We start from the raw sequence: 27,587 nt of genomic DNA on the forward strand, positions 1-27,587 counted from the left end.
CTCAGGGCTTGTGAATGTTATTGGCCGTAGAGACAGTGGAAATGTTTGCGCACTGTCAACTGCAGTCGAGGAATTTTATCCCGGTATGGAGTTATATGGCTTATCTATCGGTAAAAAAATAATATCACTCAATAACTCACCATTGTCTCATTCTACACCCTGGACTCCATCCATAAACACTGATGAGTGATTGTGTTTGAATGGAATTAATTATGCTCCTGTTTTATCTTTGCTTTATTTCTTTTTCAAAACTTTGATTTGTTGACTCGCTTATACCGGACAGTACATTGGCCACCCCCTAACGCGTGGTGTTCTGCTCTCCATTTGTTGCAGAACATCGAGCTGAAGGTGGAAGTGGAGAGCTTGAAGCAGGAGCTCCAGGAGAAACAGCAGCTTCTGGACAAAGCCCTGTGAGTTTTGGGAGAAAAAAACCCGCCTTCCTTCTTCATACATCTCAGCTGGAAGAACTGGAAGAATAATTTGTACTGTCCCTATCTGCACCAACTCATATCAATATCAATGTATTTTTGCGTTGGTAGTTGTGTACACCAATTTATCCAGGGGATTAAACAACTCGAAGACTGTTTGTCTTTGTTTGCTGGTCTTAAGGCATTGATTACGAAGTTGTGACCGTCTTAAGTCCAGTGTGGTGGACTGCCTTCTTCCAACAGGTGGGAGCGCTGCTAGTCCATGTAAGGACACGGGACTAAGTGTTCCCTGTCAGAGCTTAGCCACGATTCTCCATAGGCTTCTGACTTTAATGGGGGGGGGGGGGGTCACACCTCGTATCTCCCAACAGTCAAGAGGTCACACAGCAGCTGGTCCTGATAGCACAAGCATGGACACACACGCACTGTGATTCCAACTGGAGATCGTTTACACAAAGACCTCCGTGGTGGATAAGTTATACTATAGTGAGAGCGTCATTTCAAGCACCTCCTCTGCAGCAATGCTTAGATGGGTGGTTGGTTCTCATACATTGCGGCTGCCGTTAGTTCAAGCTGGAGCCCTGTTTTCTGTCTAGAAAGCGATGTTTTCTTTTGCAACGGGAGGGATCACTATAACGAACCCAGCGGTTGAAGGGCTTGAGATCGAGGTCTGGTCTGGAGTTAAGCGGATAAAGAAAAGACATGGACTGATTGAGGTCCCACAAATGGGATCTATATTATAATCTATATTGTTGTGTGATTGTCCCGATTTCTCTCTTGCTTCTAATAACGATGATTAAAATCTTTTTCTGGATTTCTGATGCATCTTTAGGAGTTTGAGGTAGAACTTCGTCATGAATTTATAACAATACCCTTGCTACGTTTTAGAGGGTAGTTGTTTTGGACAAAAGAGATGCCTTGTCCCTTGTGTATATTTACCACATTTCTGACTTCATATATCTAAATATATCTGTCTTGTGTATTGTGGAGCGTAAATACTTTGTGACGGTCGATATTCAAGTTTAAGGTCAGGTTCAAGTATTGACACAATTCATGTATGGATAAAGTGAAGGGATGGCAGGTGGCTTCTAATTGAATCCAAATGAACTCCTTCCTGTCCAATGTCCATGATGGTAGTCAACATCTATGCAGACCAGTGATATATAATTGGGCAGGGCTAGACCCCAAAAGTGACCAGATTTCATCAAAGTAGTTCTGGACTCTCCTCCCAGCGAAAGGGTAAGAAGTAGAAGAAAGAGATCATCCCAGTAAATGCATGCATAGATTATCACCATTTCCATAGGACGGAGAAAGGTTTGACCTTCAGTCCTTTGACCAACAGAGATTTGGTCGGTGAGACCGCAGACAGTCGGTAGCATTGCTCAGACCGGTTCAAAATATCCTAGTTATTTGAGCTGCAGCATATGGCTGACAGAGTTAAAAACATATGCAGAGAAGGACGAGAACGGGACTCGTGGCGACAGAGTGGCGTCTGCCATTCTCGGAGTGGGAATTTTTGGGTTTGCCCCTGTCAAGCCAGCAGGCGATGCTGACAGAAATAACGGCGTCAGAGGAGGGAATCAAAGCGTATGTTGTTTTTCACGCAACGTGAGAAATTCCACGTTTGAAATACAGGGTTAAGACTGTAGTTCCCAGGGCTGCGTGTCGTCACATTGTTTTCATGGCAGCACTACAACCCTCTCACTGAACCCAAAAAAAGCTCACACTGAGGGCGTGACGGCTCTCTATTTGTTGCTCTGCTATAAGTGGGTGGTGTTGGGTATCCCATGAGCACTAGCAACAGAAAGCCTGGTTATGACATCATCTCGTCTCTTGGCTTAAACACACGTCTCCGGCGTTGACCCGGGACTGACTACACGTCCGATTATAGCCCGGGCATCGCACTCCGTGTGCATGTGCATGCATTTGATGTGTGTTGGAGTCTATCCATCCTATGTGAGGCCATTTTCTCAGGCAATCAACTCTGACACAACTTCTTATTTGCCTCTCTGACAGCGAAACAGCAGAGAGCTTGACCAATCACAATGAAGCCGAGCTGCAGCAGCGATGTCAGGAGAGGCAGCAGGAGATCAACCACATGCAGGAGGTGCTGGAAACCAAGATCCAGCTCCTGCAGGAGGTGGGTTGTGAATGCGGTCCAGTTGTGATCAAGCATTTACTAGTCTGATGCACACTGAACTACAGCTGAACTACTTGGATGTGCCTTCTAGGAGGCCCAGTTGGCGCGGAGCGAGGCTGAACGGATGGCCTCGCTGGCTGGATCACACTCCCATGCCTCCCTGCTCTCGCTAGACACCCCTATGGAGGACATCCCAGAGGATGAGAGACCTTCCTCCATCTCGTCCCCGTCAAACACCAACAAAGACAGGTACAGCGGGGGGTAAACAACCCAGGCTATACCTTTACATCGCTAGGTCTGTGTGGCAGTTTCTGCCTGCCACACACCACCCGAGTGGAGTTTTCAGGGCCCTGAGACACAGAGACACTGACAATGGGGTTGAAAACACACCGGCTTATTGAAGCGACTGGGCTAGGTGGACCAAGCCCGGAGCAGATGGACAACATACCATGACAAGGGCTCCTCTCCTGAGTGTGTGTGTGTGTGTGGGGGGGGGGGGGGTTACCTGTTGCTTGTTGATTACTCCAACAGGCAACAGGTATATAGCCACACTGATCCTGGGCCAAATTACCTACACCCAGGACAGGTGTGGCTGCTTAAACCACACCACCCCGACATCACATACCTCCGACACCACACTGAGCCGAGGGAGGATCCCTGGCTGAAGCCTACCCCCCCAACCAAGCAAAGAACAAAAGCAAAAAAAAAAATGCCTGGACTCTGAAACAGGGTTCCCATACCTCAAACCAACAAAAATGTTCAACAAAACCGAACTGGTCCCCTGGTTCCCCGGAACAGCATGCTCCATCGGCGACCCTCCCCCAGGGCGACGAAGCAGACTACCCCCTCCTCCCTTCTGGAGTGTGGCGCCTCGGGCTGCTGTGCTGGCTGGTGGAGGTGCAGCGGGCGCTCCTTGGAGGGGGCGGTCTGGCTGCCGGGCTGGGCCGACACGGCAGGGTTTTCATTATAACACAACAACAAAATGGCTCACTGGCCAAACGTCAACATAAAACAGAATGAATGAATCAGCGAGCGTCAGGGTCCATTCCACGATCCGGTCCACAGGCTCCTGCTCCTGCACCACGCAATCCCCACTGCAAGACAAACAACACAGAAGAAAAAATCTCCCAGTCGGCTCGGACCAATTAGCGCCAGGGGGCGGATCGGGCCCAGTCGGAAAAGCTCCGTCGACGCGGGAAAAAGCCCACACTATAACCTGTAGACCGCGGCTTAATCGTGCCTCCCACCTGCCACACCTATAAAAACACTATAACAATGTATTTCTCATTCTCACGAGTATGCTCCATCTCAAGATATAGCTTGTATCTCAGAAGTCCTATAACTCTATTGTTAAAATCTCTTAAAACAAGTCACAGAGCCATCGTGGAGTTTTGGCCATCATAGACAATTATACTTATAATTATCATTATACGTTGCACTTTTTCCTGAAATGGAGTAATGGATTTCTCAACCTATGGAAATTAGTTTGAAGCAGATCCAGAGTAAAGAATGTCATCAAAGGTTTAAAATGTATAAATAGTGCCTATGAACAATTCTAAAAATGAAAGTCTTTATTTTTTCAGTATCCTGGTTGCCCACGAAATAGGGTCGGGTAACAGAAATGCATTGACGTTTTTTGGTTTCACAGAGGTGTATCAAATGTATAATTGAAGTCGAGCTCACAGCGTGTGTTTTGGCGCAGGCTGATTGAGGAGCTGAGCAAAGAGCTCCGCTCCAAGGAGGCCGTCATCGCAGAGCTGAGCGGAGAGAGGAACTCGCTGAGGCACAGGGTGGACGAACTGGAAGGGCAGGTGGAGGAGCTCTCCTCCTCCCTGCTGCAGAAGGAGAAGGACGTGGAGGTAGGACCGGACATTTTAACATTACAGGCACGTCCGCTGTTGTCAACCAATATGCAATTATTTTCTGAAGGAGAAAGAAACCTCCTGGGAGGTCAAAATGTAATCAAAAATTGCCCCTTGTGTAATTTGTATTTTTCCTTGCGCTTATAATCACGAATTATTTCAAAAGTCTGATTAAGAGTTGAATCAGAAAAAATGAATTAAATGGCCATAAATCTTAAGTTTAAAAATTTTTCATGGTGGTAAATAGTTTGCTTCTAATATGCTCATAAAAAAACATTGTATAAATGTGCTAATTAGGAATAGGGAGAGTTTCCAGCTGGAATGCATTTTAGGCTCAACACTAACTATAATTTGGTTAACTTTCTTTGTACTTCAAGTATCATAAAACATAACTTATATCCCAATAAAACCAAGACATGTTAATTTGGTAATATAGTAAATAAATGGATTTGTTTTTCATAAATCTCGCTTTCACAACATAGATGATGCCAGGGGAAGGTCAGTTGAATCCAGCATGGTCGGAAATAGATACTTATTATGGTAGATGAAAATGATATTATTAATATATATATATAAATATATACTGTATACATATGTATATATATACTAATATAAATATTAGACAATGAGATTATATGAGATATTATATGAGAGTAAGATTATATAATATTTTTAATTAATAAAGATCACATTGAAAATTGATTATATTTGTTTTTTAATGATTATATTTGTTTTCTGTGAAGTCCTTGAAAATGAAATAATTGGGCTTAAAAATTAATTGAAAGTCCTTGAATTTCATTTGGTAATGCAAGCATGAACCCTGTACATATAATCTCATAATAATAAAAAGAAATACAGCATATATAAAGCTCCTCTCGCAAATGCCCCCCTTGTTTATGATTTTTTTGATGCGTAATAACAATTCACTTTTTTATTTCCCCTGTTATCGGTTATTTCCATCTACAAACCCAGGATCTAATATCCCCCCCAACGTCTTGTCGTCTGGCACATCATTTCCCCGCTTAGCGTCACGCTATCCTGGAACCCGCATATGTGACATTCCTCAGACCTATTTTTAGGAATTATTCATGTGGGTCACAAGGACCGCCCGCAGACACACACACACGCACACCACAACACACAACATGGGCACAAACACACCTGTTGGAGAGCTTCAGAAACCTGCACGCACACCTTTCATCACACACACCATATCATTATTATTTTATTGTCTACTATTAACTGGGAGTTAATAATCGTATAATTCACTTGTTTTACCATATACTGCTACTTTTCTTTTTCATATTTTTATTCTACTGTTTGTTATTATTACTGCCTATTATTTTGACGTGAGCTGCTGGGACATTGCAATTTCCCTCCGGGGAATTACAAATTACGAATAAAGTATCTATCTATCTATCTATCTATCTATCTATCTATCTATCTATCTATCTATCTATCTATCTATCCATCTATCTATCTTTCTCTCTCTCTCAAGAAACATTACCTACCTCACCCTTTGCTCTCTGTTCACAGTTCTACCAGGAGGAACTTGGTCAGGAGAGACTGAGGATTGAGCAGGAGATGCAGGTATGCAGAACTTTGTATTTCTACACAGAGACATGATTTATTTCACAATGATCCGGGGCGCTTGGGGAGCATTGTTGCTAAAATGCAGATATCTTTGTCTCGCTCATCGTGTTATTATACAGTCCGCCATGGAGTGTCAGTGCAGCAGCACGGTGCTTCAGGGTTCCCAACGGGGGAGGAGGGGAGGGGACGTGTCCCACTGGTATAGCAACACAGCTTGTGTCTAGCAAGGACAGGTGTGATATGTAGACGGACCCTGAACTAAGAATTTTCACTTCAGCTACCTGTAGTGACTTTTTATTTATAACAGCCGTAATCACAGTGGCCTCTATGAAATCAACAGGAGGGGGGCGGGGGGGACTCCTGAAAAACACCACAAAACAAGGTCTAGGTTCTTCCATGGGCTTGAAAGTGAAATACAAGTTCTCTTTGTGGATGTGAACAGAGGTGTCTTTGAAATACACTTGAAAAAAAAAAATAAGAAGCTGAAAGAACCATCTGTGTTAATCATGTGTAAGCAAATCAGCCCCCAGTCCATAATATGCACACAGTGAGTTGATGCTGCAGTTAACACCATTAATCTCCACCTCCAATGAATTGCAATAAACAAATGACATGGACGCAGAATTGTGAATTTACACACTCATTTCACACCGGCAGTGTGCGGTAAGGGAATTTTCAAACACCACCACCCAACAAAAATGCAATTATTTTCTCGGACATGAGTCAAAATGTCCTTAAAATATTTTTACGGGTGTTTTTTTTTATTGGTTTCCCACACTTCCATAACACTTCTCTGTTGATATGAAATAGAACTTCACATGTGTGAGGCTCTGTCTGTCAGAGACACGTTGCATTACTGAAAAATCCGAGGTTTTTGAATGCACCGTGACGTCAGAGGCTGCGAGTCGGCTGTCGACTTCAGTGTCGTGGGGGCAGTAAAAATCGCCGTTCGGCTTCAGTCCTACTCCTATCTCAATTTGTAATGAAAATGATTTGGTGTTTAAAGCAGAAGTTATCTGCAACGTGCCTGGTTTTACCACTGGTTTTAACTTGCAAATCAGCTCTGGTTCGGAGATGCAAATGCGCTTCCCAGGTAGCCCTCGCTACTCAAACTTCACATCGTGGAAGGCTTGTGTGTGAACATGTGTGTGTGTCTTTGTGTTTATTGTTGCTTAATGCTAATACCAGATGCTGGTGAGAAAATAACCTCAGTAAAAAGTATGGTGCACACACTTTTAGTGTGATTGCAAAAATTCTATATGCAGTTATTTAAACTTGTCTTCATGTTACAACAGCCTGCATAGATAAAAGGTTGTATCAGCATTTAGTCAGAAATATCAAATGACATTGTTTTGGTTTGGCCAAGTCGTGGCAGTCCATCTGTGTTCTCATGGGGGTGGGGAACCATCTTCCATATAGGTGTGTGTGTGTGTGTGTGTGTGTGTGTGTGTGTGTGTGTGTGTGTGTGTGTGTGTGTGTGAGTGTGCTGTTTAGCGTTTTAGCAGCTCTGGTTTCGACAGGGCCGTCAATAGCTCCGGTTGACCTTTGGGGGCCACCGCGTGACCCTGATGCCAATATCAAGTTGTGTTGTCTCAGACGTATACCCGTAGGAGAGCACTTAATCAGCTCCTCAGACACCACACTCATTAGGATCCAGTCGTCTGTGGAGATGAAACAGAGAGAGCTGGAAAGAGTGTGGTGGAGAGAGAACGGGCTGACCTAGACTTGGTTTTTGAGGATAAAATACAGTGAAATCCACCTTTTTCGTGTTTTCACAAATAGAATAAAGGTTTCAAAAATAAGAAAGAGGGTTTAAAATGCTGTTTAATATCAATACAATAATACAAACCATTTACCGTGTTTTTTTTATTGAAGTTCAGCCATGCACCAGTTATGTCCGTCGGAGACACAGTACATTACTGAAAAATCTGAGGTTTTTGAACGCACCATAAAATCAGAAGCTGCGAATCGCCTGCTAACTTCAGCATGTCCCTCTCCAATTGAAAGGGCTGCTACACTCAAGGATATTGATCTAGAGGGGTGAGGAACAGTAATGTCAAGTGACCTGCAATGGCATCACTAACTGTGACAGCCTTTCACATAATGGTCTCTTATCATACTGCGAATGCAAACCCAAATTACAACGTGTTGGAAAATAGGTTTGCTTGTGTCTCAGAATCTAGAATGCAGTTATTATAAGTTGAGCCCTTTTGAGTGCTCAGTTCTAAACCTCATTCTCAGCAGTGACACAAGCAACCTTCTGATTTGGAGAAAAATAATTCAGGCCTAAGCCTGAATCTTCCATAAATCCTCGCCACGCTTCATCAGGAAAAACCTAAAAAGCACATGAGAAGTCACACAAATTCCTAACCGAGTTAAAATGAATTATTACTGAGAATGTACAGACAGAGACTCAAAATAGTTGCTTCTTGGATGAAAAGAAAACCCGCTGAGGGATTTAAGCCGCATTTCTGGAGTCACAGCATGAGAGCGTGACCATCTGTCTGCACTCCCCCAGGGATCCACATTCTCTGAACACTGCTGAAACAGATTTATTCTGGGGATTGGATGAAATGCTTGTCTTCATAAAAAAATATAAACAAAAGGTAAATGACTGAGTTCTCTTAACGGGAAGAAGAAATCTCCCACGCTTGGTGCGATGACAATATGGTATCAATATACAGTATTCTTAGATGTTGCCTACAGTATTTATATTGTAAATATCCATTTGTAATTATGTGACATAAGAGGTAGGAAAACCGGTCCGCCTCCATGTGTAAATGAAATTGAGGTTTGTCTGGATAACCCATGATAATGTACAATCTAACTCTTAATGTTTAATTTGTCTCTACCATGACACACAGCCCTCCTACGCTGACGACTGTCACTACATCTGTAGCCTAGAGCCCTTACAGTGTCTTTTTGGCATGGGAGGGACTACTGTAGGAAGTTGTTTTATTGCTCAACGTTGATGTGTAATTTAGATAAGGACCTTCCTTCCCTTTCTGTTGAAGAAAATACTTCCACTTACACAGAATTCAAACTTAAGTGGTCTGACGAGGTTAATATAAGGCAATGAGTAGACAATATGCATAAAGAGCACGCATGTTACATTATACTCACTGGAGCTTGTGTTTATCCCCAAATCGTTTACTGAGTCAATATAAATATTATTTTTTCCCTACAATTTTCACAAAAATTTGAATTGTAGTCGAACTGGATGAGTTTTGGTCTAAAGTTTATTCAAGGGGACTTATTATGCGAAACTCGCTTTTTCAGTGCTTGTGCACATCCATTCGGGTGTCTGATGGGCGTACTAACACACAAACTGTGAAATAGGTCAACCCACTCAGTTTTTTGTGAGCGTTCCAATTCAGAAGACATGTCCTAAAACGAGCAATTCAGCTTTGTGTCTCAGTCCTACGTAGCATTGTGACACATTGGAACCTTCCTATAGAATCTAAACTAAGAGCTTATCATGGGAACTGCTCTGTTGTTGGCTGCAGAGACCAGCACAAATCTTTTAAAAGAAAAAGGATTTAATACCAACTGTACATGACAAAACTGCAGATGAGGGAAATGTAATTGAAAAAATAATTGTGTGTGTATTTCTGTGTGTGTCCACTGACTAATATAATGTAGTGTAATGTAGGCTGCGGCGTGCCATCAGCTCCGTGTTTATCCAAACCAAACCGTAGATATATATATTTTATTTTCTGACATTTCCGTAATTCACGTAAACAAAAAAGGCCCAAGCCCCGCCGTATCCCTTGGTGCGCCAAGCGCCACGCTGTTCCAGACACCGAGGTCGGAACAAACTTTTAAATGGAGCCTTGTAGATCGAATAGGAGTGACGATCCAGCAACTTGATTGTTTATTTCTCGCCTTAACTTTGTTCAGAAACAAAATTTGGTGAACTGATGGGGTGAATTCAATGAAGGTTACGGAGTAAATACAACCTGAATCCATGCTCAACCCTGATTGGCTCACAGAACTAGGGGCCTCCTAAAGGGTGACTCCTCCCACTGAAACAGCCCGTTTTCAGACGGTGGGCCTCATGTTAGAATGACTCAATGCATAATCTGAATGGTATTTTCAGCAGAAGACTTAACATTACTTAAAACATGTTTTGGGGACCTCGGAGACCATGTATGAACTTGGTGAAAGGGAGCATAATAGGTCCTCTTTAAGCTATGGCATCCTTTCTGTTGTAAACATAGAATTTAATGGAAAGTTCTATTTCTTCCCGGGTTATACTTGATATTGGTGTGTGGTGGACACTAAATTAAAGTCATGGATTCACCGGTCCAAGGTTCAAATCCACAACATTTACCAATTGTCATTCACAAACAATTTGGCAAAAGGTGATTCACTTGGAATAAACCTATTGGCGGTTCATATATAGACCTATATGGGCTATTTTACGGTTGTTGTTGTTGTTGTTGTTGTTTTTATTACCGAGTATTAAAACGGAACATATGTCATTGGTCTTGTATTTAAAAAAAACCAAATCTTATTTAATTCAATATAAATGTCATAATGTTGTTTATCAGGAGCAGCGGCGTTTTGTTACCTGTGCACTGAGGCGCACTGAGCTTAGACTGGGCAGGAGTAAGTCCTAACCTTCCCGGGGATGGGGGGGGGGGGGGACCAGGACTGAGACCGGGAAGGATATACCCCCAGTAACGCTCACCTCCTCCCGGTTTGCATCCATTTACGACGTGTCGGATCAAATATTACCTGTTAATAATCAAATAGTGACTTCCGACAACGACGGGGCGCAGCCGACACCGCCCCCGCCGCGTTCCTCCACCCCCTTGTCCTCCCCGGAATGGTCCGCTCCGCCCGCCGCAGGTTCTACTCGGCGCCAGCTCCTTCCCGTTTATCCGTCCGGAGGATCTCCGACCGGACCGCAGCCCCCCGCGCCTGCATACGGACCCTGCGATGAACGGACGGACGATTTCGGAGGGCACGGGAACGCGGGATGGGATGCGGCGCGGCGAGTTTACCGGCGTTGGGATAAGCAGACGGTTGTCGAACACCGGGCACGATCGACCTGAGGAGCGCGCGGCTCCCGTGACGGCAGCGACGCAGAGGAACGTGCGGCGTGTGGCGGACGCGAGACGTCAGTCGGCGACGGCTGGACAACGCCACATGCGGCTGACACGATATTAAGAAAGAGCTTGGGTTGTTTCTCGTGTATTACCCTTTTTAATTGCCGCCGGAATATTGCCATTGCGCCTGCACCTGCGCCCGCAGTGGATTGTCACCACGGGCTCCTCTGATTAATATCATTCATTAATGACCCTTCGTCTATCGAGTCTATCTGCCCACCCAAACTCATTTCTACACGCTGGAGAGCAGACAAGATCATGTTTTTTTTCCCCTTCAAGTTTTTTATGTAGTCATGTATTGTCAACATAAACAATATAATCAATGGTGGACTATAAACGTCCTCTGAAGATCGAACTACTTTTATCGTTCATCAATACGGATCATTCTGCTCTTTATTCATATTAGAGCACTTTTATTCTGAGGACGCCGGTGTCAAAAATATTCAGAAAATAATCCCGTGCAAGAAGACCGCTTGGCTGATCTTTTAAAAGGACGCCCAGATAAGTTCATTCATAACTCAAGTGCCACTTCCTGTCTGCGGAATGCTTGACCTCAAGATGAAGGAGACTTGTCGTATCTGTGCGCGGGAGCTCTGTGGGAACCAGCGGCGGTGGATCTTCCACCCCACTGCCAAGCTCAACCTGCAGGTTCTGCTGTCCCACGCCCTGGGGCGGGAGCTGACGCGGGACGGCAGGGGCGAATTTGCCTGCTCCAAGTGCACCTTCATGCTGGACCGCATGTATCGCTTCGACACGGTGATTGCCCGCGTGGAGGCGCTGTCCATCGAACGCCTGCAGCGGCTGCTCCAGGAGAAGCACCGGCTCAGGCAGTGCATAGGCAGCCTCTACAGGAAGACCAATGGGGAGGAGGGCGCCGCGGCCAGTGTGGCGGAGCCCCTGGTGGACGGCATGGTGGACATGTCTGGTCTCACCCACGCAAAGTACTGCGCCCTGCTCCAGGAGGACCTGGTCTACTCTATGTACGAATCCTGGGCGGAGGACGGACTTGAGTGTCCCCAACTGCATCAGCACCCCCTGTGTTCTGTTGGTCCATTCTCCGAGGCCATGGCTGTGGGGTCACAACGCTGTGCCCCCAGCACCCCCAGGAAGTGTCAGGGATGCAGCTACTGGAGGGTGGCAGACTCTGACTATGAGGCTGTGTGTAAGGTGCCCAGGAAGTTGGCTCGGAGCATTTCCTGTGGACCCTCAACCAGGTATTCGGCCAGCGTTGTCGGCGGAAGCGTCACCGGGGGAGAAGGAGGCAGGGGAAGAGAAACGCTGAGTTGGAATGAGGATGGGTCAGAGGAACCCCCCTCCTCTCTCACCCTGGTGCCTGGCTCTCAGGACCCCTCACGGACATCAGACAGCGACCGCACGCTGGCTGGCCACAACAGTTCCACTCCCTCTGTAGCGTCGCTGGAAGTGGCCGAAGAATACCCCCAGTCCCCATCTGTGAAAGACGGAGTTCTGGGCTTCACCAGAGACTCCCTAGAGGAGCGTATATCGGACTCCCTCTCCGAGGAACACCCGGGGGCGCCGTTTGGCCCGAGTCCATCTGGATCTGGTCCATCGCTGGCCCTCTGTTTGCTCCAGAGCTGCACAGTATATCGACCAGTCCAGAGTCCAAAGGGGAGCAGGTTGCCAGTTCTGCTCAGACAGAGCCCAATCATTGGAGACACCAGACTGGGTTTCCCCGACATTTCCCTGGAGACGTCTTACGGAGCTCAAAATAGAGAGCAGGACATCCGCTACCATATGCCTGAATTCGAAGCCCCGATGATTAGGCTGGATGTGGGGATGGGAATGGGTGGTGATCTGGATATGGCCGAGATGGAGGATTTGTGGGAGGACTTGTATAAAGAGTACCCAACCCCACAACCGCACCAGGTACGCCGTCTGCAGGAGAGGGCTGCTGAGTCTTGGGCTTTATTCTCTGCAGAATGTGCTTCACCAGCAATGTGGAATTGGCAAATTATGCTCTATGCATTGCACGTCCATCTGCAGCATTTTGGGTCAGAGTGAACCATTGCTGCACTGGATAACTACTCCTCTCCTGGCTAACTCGGTTAATTACGCCCATAATCCAGCTGTCAATCATCTAAATCCCACCTATACTCACTCTACAAAAACGCCCAGCTCCCAGAGGATGTTTGCTCCACTGAAAGTGTGTGTGTGTGTGTGTGTGTGTGTGTGTGTGTGTGTGTGTGTGTGTGTGTGTGTGTGTGTGTGTGTGTGTGTGTGTGTGTGTGTGTGTGTGTGTGTGTGTGTGTGTGTGTGTGCGCCTTAGTTTTCTTTGTACATGAAGCCATGGGTAATCAGCTGTAAGTAGGCAGTGAGGCATGTTTTTGTCTGAAATAGGGCGAACATATGAGAAGATCTATGTTGTTATTAGTATAGACCAGCCATTCCCAAACTTAAGAATGCCGCGGCCCAATTTGAAATCTGAAAATTTTCTGCAGCCCACCCAAACCTTAAATCAAAACTCCGATCAACACACAAGACTAGGATTAAGTGTTTCCCTATATATTTTTTTAGTTCATAAATAGAACAATTCTACATGATTGTGGGCCTATGGTGATGCAGTGTAAATTAATAATTCACATCCATCCACATACAAGTAACAATTTTGTAAAGCAACAAATGTAAGAATAGGTCAGATAAATGAAGATAACACAATTTAAATCCCTTTCCTCTGTTTTATTAGTTTTGATTTTTTTTTTCAATGTAAATATTAATATTTTTCTTTATAGTGATTTCAAAAAAATTTAAAACTTTTTATTTATTTAATCTAAATGACCTGACCCACATTTTGGGAAACATTGGCAAATGAGGACATAATCTCTCCAATAAAAAAAAACTACTGTTTAAAATATTGGTCTGTATTAGATATCAAACTGTGTGATGTCAAAATGTGTGTTTTCCATTAGCAACAACTTAAAATAAGCCGCTCATACAGGGAGGTACATTTCAGCAGCCAAATGTCTCGAGGCATTAGGAGAATCTCCTGACAGATAAGAGGGCTTGTCTTAAGAATCAGGTCTTTCCTCATTATCCAGCACTTTGAACTCATCATGGACTGCTACTGCAGCTCAGGGTGTTTAGCTCAGGATCGAAATTTGCCATTAGGTGTGTGTGTGTGTGCGTGCGTGCGTGCGTGCGTGCGTGCGTGCGCGCGCTTGCGTGTGCGCGATTCCAGAGCCATTACTGTTAAATAGGTTAGAGATGGTTAGACATAAAGGCAGAGTGGCTTGACTACTGGCCTATTTTTCTTACTGAGAGCCCCGGAGGCACAGCGATCTACGCAGTGTCACACCACCGCGTCCTCTCACCATCTCTGGCCACTGAATTCAAGTGCAAAATTGCGCTGCAATTCTGAAATACAGTGTATATTAACATTTGTGTATTTGCAAAATGCAGCCAAAGTCTTTGTTCCAATTACACTGTTCATACTTATTATTAACAGTAACATGCCTTGCTGTACCGGTTAGGGTTAAAATATTCTAACTACATGTATAGTGTTGTGTAGTGTAAAATCGGAGAGCACATGTGCAGCAGCACTAATGCTGGTTATGTAAATATCGTAGTGACACGGACCACACGGACCACACTCACACGGACAAACCCACCCACTCACATACTACACAAGAGCCCATCCGGGGCCTGTCTTCCGGTACTTTTAACAAAGTACACACGCAGCTGAGCGTGAGTACAAGACTTTCCGTTCAGCGCTCTTAAATGTTGTAAAACGTCTCACAATCCGTGGCGCTGGTTACGGGGCCTGATGGCCATGTAATATACATGAGATTTTTCGGTCACGTTTCTTTGCCCTGTTGAGGGTTGGCTCACATAACACAACCCGGTCCACGCCTAGCGTCACCACAGGGCTGGGCGGGGGGGGGGGGGGTACATTTGGGTATTTGGGCTTTAGCTGCAGGTGAAATGTGTATTGACTCTTCTTGTCTTGTTCTCCACTGGTTCTGCAGAGTCTGGTCGAGGAGCAGCAGAGCCAGTTGAACCAGTATGAGTGTGCAGCAGGTCAGTGTGTCAGCGAGCTGCACAAGGCCCAGCTCCAGGTCCAGTCCCTGCAGGCCAAGATCCACGACAGCGAGCTCAACAACACGGTGCGTAACCCTCTGGGACAACCTCTTTTATGACCTGCATCATGGGGTCAGTTCGGGTGCTGATTCCTGTCTGTCTGTCTGTCGGTCCGTCCCCCGTTGCAGAAGCTACAGGAGAAGCTGAGCGAGATGGAGCGCGAGCTTCGTTCCATCCGCCAGGCGGCTCAGCACCAGGAGAGAGCCATCCAGGGCCTCACCGAGTCCGTCAGCACCAAAGATAGCGAGGTGTGTGTTTTGGAAATGAGGAATAACGTGGGACATCAGCATTTAAATGTGTACAAAAGTTATCCGACCGAGCCTCGATGTATTGTTTTGTGTTTCTTTTCAGGCCCAGGAGCTGTACCAGCTGATCGAGGGGCAGAACGCCACACTCTGTAAGCTGAGAGAGATGGCCCACCGCAACCAGCTTTCACAATCAAAGGTGACCCCCTTATACATGTCTAATGCATAGTGACATTTGTGGAGCATAGACCCTCAGAAAAATCATCCGTGTTACATATCGAGTCTTGTCTTGTCCAAAGGCTAAGGTCATATCGATCCTTTATGAGTGTATGTGTGTGTCTAGGATCATTCTATCTCAGAACTTGGAGGAAAAGTGGTTCTGTACAGAACATTTCCGGGTTTTATGGCTTGGGACATATTCTGAAAACTTTTAAAAGGTTTTATATAGAACTATTTCAGATGGTTTGTTTAACACTGTTTTTATAGACCCATTTAAGGGTTCAATCCTTATCCAAAAATCTCCACATTTCTTTATACCAGATTTGAAGGTCAAGTAAATGTCCAACAATTGTTTTTTTTTCTCAGCGCCTTTATTACTGAGAGCTTGAATAACTAAGATCTGAGCCACAACCACATTATTTTAGAAATGCATTGGGTTGAATTTTACCCAGTGAATAAACAATATGAGTAGGTTCAAACAGCCGAACCCTAAGTTGGGTTGGCTTTGCACAAATGTATTGGGTTTCTGAAGTTATTTCATATACGGGGATAAAGAACCTTATGAACCCTTTTTTCCTGAACCACACAGGCTCCAGAAGAAGCCACTGAAGCCGGATCGCTGGCCCATATGCAGGGGGAGCTGGTCCGGGTCCAGAGCTCTCTGTTCGCCCTGAGTCTGGAGCTGGAGGCCAGTCAGAGGAGCCTCCGCCAGAGCCAGAGGCAGGGGGAGGACCTGGGCCGCTTCAAGGAGAGACTCCAGTGTGACCTGCAGGAGGCGCTGCAGCACAGGGAGGCCACCGAGAAACACAATCAGGTCTGTTTGTGTGCCCCCCCCCCCCCACACACACACACACACACACCAGGAAATTTGATGGAGAGGATGTGATGTCTTCCTTTTGGTTCCCACAGGAGCTGAGCAGCGCTCTTCACAGGACCCGCTCGGAGCTCCAGGTTAAAGAGGCCGCGCTGAAGGAGAGCGAGGTGGAGAAACACACGGAGGTTCAGGAGAAGGACCGGAGCATCGGCCAGCTCAAACACTCCCTGCAGGAGAAGGAGGGGCAGCTGCAGGTGACACACACACGCGCACACGCACACACAAACACACAAAATTTAATCCACACCCAAGCACACACACACACACATATGAGAATGATATGCTAATGACCTTCTTTCTCCTTGCAGGAGTACTCGGAAATGCTGGAATTCACAGGGAGCTCCAAACCGAGAGATGCACTTCTAGAGAGACTGAGGGAGCGCATTAAAGACAGAGACAAAGCTCTGGAGGTGAGACATATACACAGACACACACACACATGCATAGCAGACTTGTAATTGAGACTGGCTAAAGTTGAAGATGAAAGTGAGAAGCTCTTAACACACTTCCGCCCCCTGTAATCCCGGTTTAACACCTATTATCCTAAAATAGAAAGTTCAGGGGGGAGAGGAAGAAACCCCCACCCCCTGCCATCCCCGAACAGTGGTTTATTCTGCGCCCTCCCGTCATAGCGGCATCGGTTCGACGCGGTGATGTTTCTCTCTCCCGCAGCGCTCCATCGATGAGAAGTTCCGTTGTCTGGAGGAGCGGGAGAGCCAGGTCAGGAGGCTGCATCTCGCCCTTCGGGAGAAGGAGCGTGACCTGGAAAGACTGCGTTGCATCCTCTCCAACAACGAAGAAACCATCACGGTACCACACACACACACACACACTCAAAGAGTGTGAAACGGGCTGTACTTGGATAAATGCACCGTGAAGTGAACGGGCTGGTCCAAACAGGTCTTATTTATCTGTATTTTGTGAAATGAGATCTAGATAGCCACGTACATACATACATACATACATACATGACATTTTATTATTATTTTTATGTTATCGTAAAAATGGAATGTATCAAAAAAATTAAAATTAAATAAAAATTGAATCTTTTGGCAATATATATTAAATCTTAACAACAATAAAAAAATACCAAACAATTAAAAATTAAACCTGAAAATGAACAATAAGCAGGGGAAACAATGGCAATAAACCTAAAAATGAAAAATAAACAAACCTAAAAATAAACCCCAAAAATATTGAATATTATATATTTCATGGCCAGATGCTTACTATACTTTTAACCTGCGTGATTAAACTGCATTGACTGAAATGTTAAAGCATGATATGAGTCACACACTCTACATATAGTTCTGTGTCAGTGTTGTCCTGAATTTCAATATAGTTAAACTCTTCTATTGTCTTAAAGAGCAAGCTTGATAAAAAGGATCAGGAGTCTTATTTGGTATTTTTCACCCGACTTGGCAGAGTCTGGATGCCCTGGTGCGGGCGAAGGAGCTGGAGCTGGAGCAGGCAGCCGAGGCCTACAGGAACCTGCAGTGGGTGAAGCAGCAGAACGACGACAAGGAGAGGAATGCGCTGAGAGAAAAAGACGCCGTAATCAACCAGCTGCAGGCGGCTCTGCAGACACGCAGCCAGGAGGCACAGGTAACACACACACACACACACACACACACACACACACACACACACACACACACACACACACACGTACATGTACTGTGTATACCTTCATTGTCCTGATTTGGCATTGTTTGCTGATGTGTAGGACCAAAACAGTGGAGGACCATTCGAACTAGACAAACCTGTGTTGACAATTGAACCCCTTTAACACAACGGGTGTGCTGACAGTGCTGTGTGTGTGTGTGTGTGTGTGTGTGTGTGTGTGTGTGTGTGTGTGTGCGTGTGCGTGTGTAGGACCTGACCGCCTCCCTCCTGGCCAGAGCCCAGGCAGGTCCCAGCGAACTGGTCGAGGAGCTGAAAGCCCGCCTGGCTCTGAAGGACAAGCTCTTCCAGGAGCTTCTATCCGACCGCAGCCGCCAGTCCAACCAGCACCAGGCGCAGGTCCAGGACCTGCTCAACGCCGTCGGCTCCAAAGACCAGTACCTGCAGGTACAAGCTGGTTCCAGAACTGGGATCCTGTGTTTTAAAATTTTAAAAAGCAGTGTGCTGTTACCCCTTTTCCACCAAGGCATTTTGAGGGTTTGGAGCCGGTGCCTAATCTGGAACCAGTTCTTCACGTTTCGACAGTAAGAGAACCGGCTCTGGAACCAGAAAACTGTTACGTCAGGGGCTGGGGGTGGGTCAAGCAAGCTGGAACAAAATATTGTGACCCATTATTCTTTTTTACCGCTTCAGCAGTGCGGAATTCATGGAGGTAAAGTCAGGTCCATGGAGCTCTCAAGTGGACAAATCAAGTGGACATATTGAAAAATATAGCATAGTCTGAGCGCACTTTTTCTTTAAATTATTGGAACGCAAAAGCTGCGAGGTGCGAGTCCACGGGCTCCAAATCAGCAGCTCGCTCGGCAGTTTGCTCGGCAGCGATCACGCTGAGGGAACTCAAGGCTCGGGACTGCCAGAGTTTCCGCTCCACCCAACATTCCCTAACGAATTGTCCTAATTTTTACCAGAATTCAAATAATTATAATAATAATATTCTCAGTGCTTACTGTCATGTTCTGTCCTTCTCATTACCTAATCCAATAAAAAACAAACAATGCGGCACCAAAACATAAGCGATAGTCGTAGTGATAAGAATTGTCCCCCATCCCGATGAAAAGGCGGCGACGTGTGCAGACGTGGCCCTTGGGCACGTTTTTCCCATGAACAAAGCAAACCGTTTCTCAGAAGGTTGGCAGGTCTAACCAACTGCGAACCGGGCCTTAGCACCAGCCCAGCACCAGCACTGGGTTCGCGTCGGTGGAAAAGGGGAATGTGTGAGGCCACGGCTTGAACCCCTTCGTCCTCCCGCTTCCTCAGGACTGCTCCGATAGGCTCTCGCAGGTGATCGGCGAGAGGTCGGGCCAGCTGCAGGAGCTCCGCAAACAGCTGTCGTCGCGGGAACGGGAGCTGGGCGAGCTCCGACGGGAGCGGGAGACTGGGGGAGAGACGGAGCGCCAGCAGAGTCTGATCAAGGAGAAGGAAGCCTTCATAAAGGTAACCGCCGGTGGATTCCCCTCGGGGATGCCTCCGACTCCACCCCCTTTCAACCTTAACCCGTGTGTCTAATTCACCTCCGCCCGTATCCACCAGGAGCTTATGCAGGGCCGAGAGGCAGCCATGGAGCCCTCTTCAAAGGAAGGGGAGGCGGAGGTGGAAGCCGTCCAGGAGGAGCTGCGCCTGGTGCTGAAGAAAGAGAGAGAGGCACAGGTGTCTAACTTTATTATCTTTACTCTGTTCTGTTAAAGGCAGGTGAAGGTGAAGTAAAGTAACCTGAACATCTGTGACTTGATCTCATTGTCCTCTTCTCTTCCCGTCCTCCACAGAGAGAGATATCTGCTCTGCGGGCGTCTTTGGCCCAGGCCACGGGAGCTGCTTCTCAGGACGGCACTGACCACCACGTAGGACTCCGCTTTCCCATCATCCACCTGATCTGGTGTTCCTTTTAGAGTTTTACACATTGCTAATTCATGTCCTCTCGCTCTCTCTCTCTCTCTCTCTCACACTCTTTTACTTCCCCGATTCAACCCGTTTCCCAGCGGGTCCTCCAGCAGCTGGAGGCTGAGTACTGCAAGCTGAACGAGGCCCTGCGGGCGGAGAAGAGGTTGTACCAGAGTCTCGCCCACAATCGCAGCAGAGGAGACGGGTAAGGAGCCCGAGCGGAGGCTTACATGATTTCCAGACTGGAGTTATAAAAAATAAATAAATGTCTTGTTGATACGTTGTCTTTTCATCTTTCCGTTTCTGCCACTCAGTGGCTCAGAGAAGACCCAGGCCCTGCACACGGAGCTAGACTCCGTGCAGGCGCTGCGCGGACAGCTAGAGGAGGTCCTGGCCAGGACCCGTGGCATGGCCCTGGCGCTGGAAAGGGCGGCTAAAACGCGGCCCAATTTTGGAGGTGGGGATGGGCCGGGTCTGGCCTCCGGGGCTGCAGGCGGCGCTTACTAACCTTTTTATGAGACTGTTTGTTTCGGCCACAGCACAGCTGAGGGGAAAAGGCACCTTTACGCTGATGGTGATAATCAGTTTTGGGTGAATCTCACGGAAATAGGCGAAAACTGCACTGATAGATGACGTAACGTTATTTAATCCATGGAATGCAAAACCGACTCATCTGATCGGTCGCTACTCACATTACAGATGGCTGTTTAAAATTATGCTCCTATAGTACAATGTGCAATTTAGACTTTAATTTAATATATTTTGTGGGTGTTTTGAAAACGTTTTTTACAAGTTGTTGTTTTTTTTTGCAAGCTGCCTGTGTGTTGCTTTGCCGTGCAACCTCTCTGTATCGCCATTGTTCTGTACTGTGTCTCACCAGTGTCTCACTTCCAGCCTTACCGTCACAGTGATGTCATGTGGTGTGGAAGAAAAAAACACAAAAAACAAAGCAAGCTCATGCCTTACAGTGAAGCATCTGATCATACATGGGTTTTTTTTCCTTTGTTTTATACCATCTCTGTGCACACATTTACCCTTGCCCTACGTGCAAAATCAGCTTCTTCCTAACAGTATAGTAGAGATAATGGAACCCTTTTTTAGAAAGCTGTTTTGCTAAATGTATATTATGATGATCTGAACGCTGTGCATGAAGGGAAGCACGTTAGATGAAGCAGCAGACTGAGCTACGGTGAGTCCATGGAATCCGAAGAAAAGTTACCGTTTCCCCAATACTGATCCTAGAACGGTGGTTTGTGCCCTGAGCTCTCGGCTCACTTCGGAGATAGCACCGTCTTTGATACATTCCTTTTTTGTATTTCAAATGGAAATAAACGTGCTGGCTCGTTGTCAAGAGCAGATTTTTCTCTTGTGTCTTCGGTAGAAATTCACAATTATCCTCTAGTTCTCAATTCCCTCCTCCACTCCCAAAGTCAAAGACGTGGTCTTTTGTTTAACCCCCCCCGAAATTCTTAATTTCCTGTTCCTGTCTTCAGCCTTTCTGCAGTGACAGGCTGTCTCTTGCCTCAAACCCAATTCCCAACTCCACCCCCCCCCCACATACACACACACCAAGAAAAAAACATTCAGCAAATTTATAGTAATCTTATATACTGTATTTTTTACTGTTTGAAAATCCCAAGCCTATGCAAAACTACTGTTGCTAACCAGATGGTAACACTCATGCATGAGATTTTGGCATGCTGGTCCTGTTTGCATGGCTTTTTTGATGTCATGTGTGATTATAAACACATATACAGTTCCTCAGCTTTCACTGGACTGTAAAATATATGGTTTTGTTATCATAGGTATCAGGTATCAGAGGTATCAGATATTAGGTATCAGGTTCGTAAAGTAAATTAACCCATTAAGCTGGTATATTCCCCCTGCCAAACATGGACAAAATATAGACAAAAATGTACATGGCAAATTCAATATAAAAGCTGTTCCAGTGAATGCCTTCAGATATTTTCTAGAAGACCTACATTATAGGCTCATACAAGATAGTACAATGTAGAATACAACAAATAATTGTATGTAAATCTAAATTAGTGTCCAAATATTCTGTTGTACACTCTGTAAACAAATATACAGTATCATTATGAGTCATGTTACAAGTGACATATCTTGATTGACATCTATAATATATGTGTATATATATATATATTAATAATTAATAACAAGCAATAAGATCATTATTATTAATAATGATAATGATCATAATAATAAAGGATTATATATATATATATATATAATTTATATATATATATGGTGGTATTTATGATAATATAATTAATAACTATTATTAATCATAATATAATTAATATTAAATATTATTTGTAGCTGTCCTACACAGAAATAGATTTCTCTGATATTCTTCAATTACAATTAAGTTCCAATATGACATTTCTTAATTCTGACGGAATTGTTATTTATTTATATTTGAGCGTGAGGCCTGTTCATTCTAATCCTGATTGTGATTCAGTGACATTCCTATGGGGCGCCTGGATCCTGGTGATGCAGCACTGTGCCTATTATTTTAAGTCCTTTTGTAGGTATGAATGTGTACAGTACACCCATGTACTCATATACTGAATATAGAAGCATAGAAGCTGCCTAAAGAATAGTCTATTCAAATCAAGTTTACACAGGATTTTTTTTTCAAAGCACAACAGGGCTGTATGCTTTGTCAAAAACAATCTTTAACCGTGTTTAGGCCTGGAAACCGTGGATATTTTCACCAACAAGCAGTGAACCAACACAGCCTCTTTCTCTCTCACGTACAGTGTACGTGCGCTCAAAGAGGTGGGTAAGGCCGTGTTGAGTGGCTTTTCTTTTTTTTCTTTTTTTTTTTTGCCTTTTTCTAGCTCGTGACATAACATTTCCCTTTCGTCCCATGACTGCAGACGAGGTGATTCAGAGAAGCGGGAGTGAGGGAAAGACAGGAAAGCAAAGGGAAGCAGTAAAGAGCAGAGAGGAAAGGGGGGATTGGGATTTCAACATAGCCGCTCAACTGGAACAACATTTGCTCTCAAAACAGAACTAACTAAACAGAACTAACACCGGCACCAACAACAACAAACGCAGTTTCCTTTATTATTGTGTTTCCAGAGCTCAGCACAGAGGAGGAGGAGGAGGAGGAAGAGGAGGAGGAGGAGGAGGAGGGGGATGACGAAGAAGGCAGCAGTGACGAGTTCACGGACAGTATCGAGGATGATGACGTCAAAGTTACTGCTAAAAGTCTAGCCTCCGTCCAGGTAAAGCGCAGCCCTCTAATTCGTGTTAAAGGCTTCCTTTCCATCTCCGATATTTATGGGGTTCTCACTGGATAAAAGCATCAGGCTCATTGATCCTGTACTTAATAGAAATCACTTTAGTCGAGTAACTACATCTTTTTGCACGGCCTCTGGGGATAGGGGGAGGTGTCCAGAGGGTCTCTGCGTCCGGAGAGCGGGGAGGCACAGCGGCTTGGAGAAGAGAAGAAGATCCTGGAAGGAGAGCTGAAGGACATAAGGTCCCAGCTGGAGCAGGATGGATTCACCTCTGTGGCTCAGATGAGGTACTCATCTTAAGCTTTATTGTCGCCGAGTAGGGGCTGATTCTGTCCCTCAGCACGGTGGAGACATTTCGGGGCGTCTATCGTTCATTGGCAATGATGGGATCCACTTTGTTCTCCCCCGACTAGGACCGCCCTGCTCAGCCTGCAGCGGGAGAACCAGGCTCTGGAAGCGGGCGGAGGTAGACGGGCGGCTTCGGGGCCGGAGGAGAAACACCGTCGGACCATGGAGGAGCAGCAGGAGGAGGAGGAAGAGGAAGAAGAAGAAGAAGAAGAAGAAGAAGAAGGGGAAGGAGAGGGAGAGGAAGGGATGGGGGAGGAGGAAGAAGATGAGGAGTGGGAGGAACCTCCGGGGCCAGCAGCGGTGAAGCGCGGCTCTCCCTGCGTGAGGCTGAGGGGACAGAGGGGGAAGAGGCAGTGCACCCTGCCGCGCTCTCTGGACCTGGACACCCTGTTGTCCCACCAGCAGCCCTGCCTGGCCGAGAAGGTAAAATAAATATAGAAATATCATACTAAGGTAAAGTAACGTAAGGTCTCGCTGTTCTTGCTGCAAATCCGAATGCTTCCAAAACGAGCCTCCGGGCTCTGGGCGGTGCCCTATCTCTACATAATCAGACTTCTCACCCTTAGTACAATAGTCTCTGCGAGGCTGTTGGGATAGCCCTGAGCCCCGGGTTGTTTATGGAAGCAGGGTTAGCGGCGCCGGACAGCTTTCCTGCCTCTCCTCTCTCCAGATTTGAGAAAAATAGGTTGGCTGTCTAAGCTCCGAAATCAAAGCGACAAATTGAATAAATGTATTCCCGCTGGCGTCCACTTTAAAGTACCTTCTGGTGGCTTTTTTGTTTTTAATGGACATTGTTGTAAACACTTTGGAGGCTCTGTTTGTCACAGGAGGCGGAGCCCGGCGGAGAGAGTGTCGAGGCGGGGGCGTTGTACTCCGGCCTGAGCTCGGAACTGGCTCTGAGCCGCCAGGAGAACAGAGAGCTGCAGGAGAGGCTGATGGTGTCTGAAGCCACGGTGCAGGCCCAGGCGGAACAGCTGAAGGACTACAGGGACCTGCTGAGTGAGTACATGTAGAGCACATGGAGACACGTGATAATATGTTATCTTCAAACCACACGTTTCATTTCGATAATGATATCAAATTGAATATTGATTTGATTGATAACATTGAGTCAAAAACAGACATTACCCACAATTGATGTTAAATTATCAAATAGACTTATGCATTTTTTTTGAAAAAGCATTTTTAATCCATTTGAACCTTGCATCCCACTACCTCCAGCCGAGACATCCGTGCAACAAGCCAGTAAGCAGGTCCAGGTGGATCTCCAGGATCTGGGTTATGAGACCTGCGGGCGCAGCGAGAACGAGGCCGAGAGAGAAGACGCCAGCAGCCCAGGTGACCGTCAAAACTCCCAAAAAATCAATCGAGTTTCTCGCCATTACACTGTGCCCCGATATCAGCCGTCATTATATAATACCCCCACCCCCCCGACTCTTTTCCCCTGTCAGAGTTTGATGACCTGGAGATGTGTACATTGCTGTCCCGTCATCAAGACTATGAGGCCGGTGACGATGGCGGCGGCGGGGGCGACAGTGGGGGCGGCGGCGGTGGAGGCTGGTATGCTGGTGACCGTGGCGGTGGTGGCGGTAATAAAGGGGATTACGAGCTGGAGGACGAGCCAGGAACGGGCCCCCTGCATCACCTGGTCCAGGACCTGCGCTCCCAACTCACCCGGTGCCACAAGGTGATTCGTGGGCTGCAGCTGCGAGTCCGCTCCCTCTCCACCACCAGTGACTACGCCTCGAGCCTGGAGCGCACCCCCCGCAAGGTGACCTCGGGGGGGCATGTTGCTGCCAATGACGTTTCCTGTAGAACTGACACGCGTGGCAAAATACATCAGCGTCTACTTTGTCCCATCTAGGTGAATTGGGCCTTCGAGGCCTCGCCAGCCCCTAGCGGCGTGGAGGAGGACGAGGGCTGGATGTCCGACACGCTGGCCACCCGGAGGGAGCCCAAGCCCAGCCGCGAGCTCCGAGAACTGGTGTCTCGGGTGGCCTCGCTGGAGGCCCAGCTGAAGAGCTCCAGGATGGAGGGCAAAGGCCTGGCAGAGGAGGCGAAATGTGCCACCTGGCCTGGGTGAGGGGAGGAGGGGAGGGGGGCTGGAAGCAAAGCCTCGGCTTGTACAGAAACACGTCATCTGTGCGTCGTTCGTGGACGGGTTCTCTGACTCGCCGCCATCTGCTCGCTCTCCCTCCGCAGCAAGTACAACACGCTGATCCAGGCGCAGGCCCGCGAGTTGTCCCACCTGAGACAGAGAATGAGGGAGGGACGGGGAGTCTGCCACATCCTCACGCAGCACCTCGGCGACACCACCAAGGTAGGACATACTATTCTGAGATAACCAAATACCACCTCCTCTGACTTGGGTGCCTGCGTGTCTTTGCTGCCGGCAGCTCAAAACCCCACTTTCCCAACTAACCAACAGGCCTTCGAGGAGCTGCTGCGTGCCAACGATATTGATTACTACATGGGACAGAGTTTCAGAGAGCAGCTGGCTCAGAGCACCGCCCTGGCACAGAGAGTGGGCACCAAGATTAGCGGAAGTAAGGGAAAAGCTTCCCGCCCACACTTTCGGTGCAATGGAAAGGCATCTTCTGTCTTGCGTTATTTTAATCCTCTCCTTGGCTCCTTTTTCTTTCTGTCCTTTATCTTCTTTCTAAAGGAGACCGAGCAGAGGGCCACGATGACAAGACAGGCCATGAGCTGCTTGCCCTACGGTGGGTTCTCTTTTGGTGATGGAACTGTCTGCACGTTTGTTCAAGATTATTTTTTGTATTACATCGAGATGAAGCAACAAAATAAGGAAAAGGTCACATATGTGGTAAAAGGCAGCGTCTTCCAAACTAGGAGATGAATTACATAAAAGTGAACTATGCCTCCCCCTGCTGGCAATACTTGGAATCCATGGATTAGGCTTCAAATAATATATAAAGAGATATTTAGTAAGGAACGGAAGGAATAACAGATATGTATTTTTATCTTTTGGTGTGGTTAATACATTTGTAGGTAAATACTTTGTGATACATCCTTTGTCAGTAATTGTCTATTAACGCTGGAACAGAGATAAACCTGCTGTGAAGCTGTCAGCAGGCAGAGCAGAGCCGTGTGTTAACCGCACATGTGCTGAGTCACAGATTTGCTCACGTGCATCAGAAGCGAGCCCGTGCCAGATTAAAGGTGACAAAACCACACCGTTAAACCCACAAAGACTGGCGCGGAGGCCCAATTTTGCTTCAATGACAGAAACACATGTGAAGTGCATAGAAATGCTTTGTTAAATACTTAACTGATTGTATCATATTCACAACCTAAAAACAACAGCTTAACTATGTTTCGTTCAAATTCCATCAAAATACTGCCTTTGAACAACTACGAAGAGGAAGCAACGCGCTTTTCCTGTGTAGCGAGTTATCCGAGCAACGTTAGTTTGATGAGTTTGCCGGGTCACATGACCTGTTGTGCCAGGAGATGAGCCGTCCACATGGCTCCATATGTTGGAGTCTGGAGACAGAAGGTTGTGGTTTAATCCACATGCCGGCTGCAGAAGGGGCGTCCCTCACCATTAACCCGACTTAAGATGAGCAGACAACTTCCCGGTACCGTGCAAGCCCTGCCTAAGAGGCTCAGCGTGGCTGCGTGACTTTCTGCTACCTTCTCCAGTAAGACCTCTCAGGTCAATGCACGGTTGGATTTGTGGGTTTCTACCGTAATATTGCCACTTCTTTTCTCAACGATGGAATTATTTGGTACCAGATCTGAACTCTTGGCGCTCTGAACATCTAAGGACTTGCAGGACCTGTGGATTGTCTTTTACTGGGATTGTGGTCAAATGGCCC

General features: G+C 46.5%; 2 protein-coding genes across 4 annotated transcripts in view; both read left to right on the forward strand.

The window, feature by feature from the left end:
- Positions 1 to 27,587, forward strand: part of LOC307238216 (myomegalin-like) — a 41,823-nt gene that overhangs the window by 6,092 nt on the left and 8,144 nt on the right. For all 3 annotated transcript variants that reach the window (XM_080011118.1, XM_080011120.1, XM_080011119.1), the window contains exons 2-30: positions 334 to 410; positions 2,445 to 2,568; positions 2,660 to 2,817; positions 4,271 to 4,427; positions 5,967 to 6,020; positions 15,121 to 15,258; positions 15,361 to 15,480; positions 15,584 to 15,676; positions 16,286 to 16,510; positions 16,606 to 16,764; positions 16,879 to 16,980; positions 17,243 to 17,380; positions 17,996 to 18,175; positions 18,446 to 18,640; positions 19,511 to 19,687; positions 19,784 to 19,900; positions 20,017 to 20,091; positions 20,230 to 20,336; positions 20,446 to 20,588; positions 23,240 to 23,385; positions 23,545 to 23,687; positions 23,814 to 24,171; positions 24,576 to 24,747; positions 24,970 to 25,086; positions 25,200 to 25,519; positions 25,613 to 25,827; positions 25,951 to 26,068; positions 26,177 to 26,294; positions 26,414 to 26,468. In XM_080011118.1, coding sequence (XP_079867244.1) covers positions 334 to 410; positions 2,445 to 2,568; positions 2,660 to 2,817; positions 4,271 to 4,427; positions 5,967 to 6,020; positions 15,121 to 15,258; positions 15,361 to 15,480; positions 15,584 to 15,676; positions 16,286 to 16,510; positions 16,606 to 16,764; positions 16,879 to 16,980; positions 17,243 to 17,380; positions 17,996 to 18,175; positions 18,446 to 18,640; positions 19,511 to 19,687; positions 19,784 to 19,900; positions 20,017 to 20,091; positions 20,230 to 20,336; positions 20,446 to 20,588; positions 23,240 to 23,385; positions 23,545 to 23,687; positions 23,814 to 24,171; positions 24,576 to 24,747; positions 24,970 to 25,086; positions 25,200 to 25,519; positions 25,613 to 25,827; positions 25,951 to 26,068; positions 26,177 to 26,294; positions 26,414 to 26,468 — 4,301 coding nt within the window. The remainder of the gene's footprint in view (positions 1 to 333; positions 411 to 2,444; positions 2,569 to 2,659; positions 2,818 to 4,270; positions 4,428 to 5,966; positions 6,021 to 15,120; positions 15,259 to 15,360; positions 15,481 to 15,583; positions 15,677 to 16,285; positions 16,511 to 16,605; positions 16,765 to 16,878; positions 16,981 to 17,242; positions 17,381 to 17,995; positions 18,176 to 18,445; positions 18,641 to 19,510; positions 19,688 to 19,783; positions 19,901 to 20,016; positions 20,092 to 20,229; positions 20,337 to 20,445; positions 20,589 to 23,239; positions 23,386 to 23,544; positions 23,688 to 23,813; positions 24,172 to 24,575; positions 24,748 to 24,969; positions 25,087 to 25,199; positions 25,520 to 25,612; positions 25,828 to 25,950; positions 26,069 to 26,176; positions 26,295 to 26,413; positions 26,469 to 27,587) is intronic.
- On the forward strand, positions 11,681 to 13,159 carry LOC307237999 (uncharacterized protein; the record flags this gene model as incomplete). The annotated part of the gene is made up of 2 exons (XM_080010833.1): positions 11,681 to 13,024; positions 13,142 to 13,159. 2 exons carry the CDS (start codon positions 11,681 to 11,683, stop codon positions 13,157 to 13,159), a joined length of 1,362 nt encoding a protein of 453 aa, XP_079866959.1.

The sequence above is a fragment of the Zeus faber genome (genome assembly GCF_960531495.2).
Source record: "Zeus faber genome assembly, chromosome: 12".
NCBI classification, from domain to species: Eukaryota; Metazoa; Chordata; class Actinopteri; order Zeiformes; family Zeidae; genus Zeus; species Zeus faber.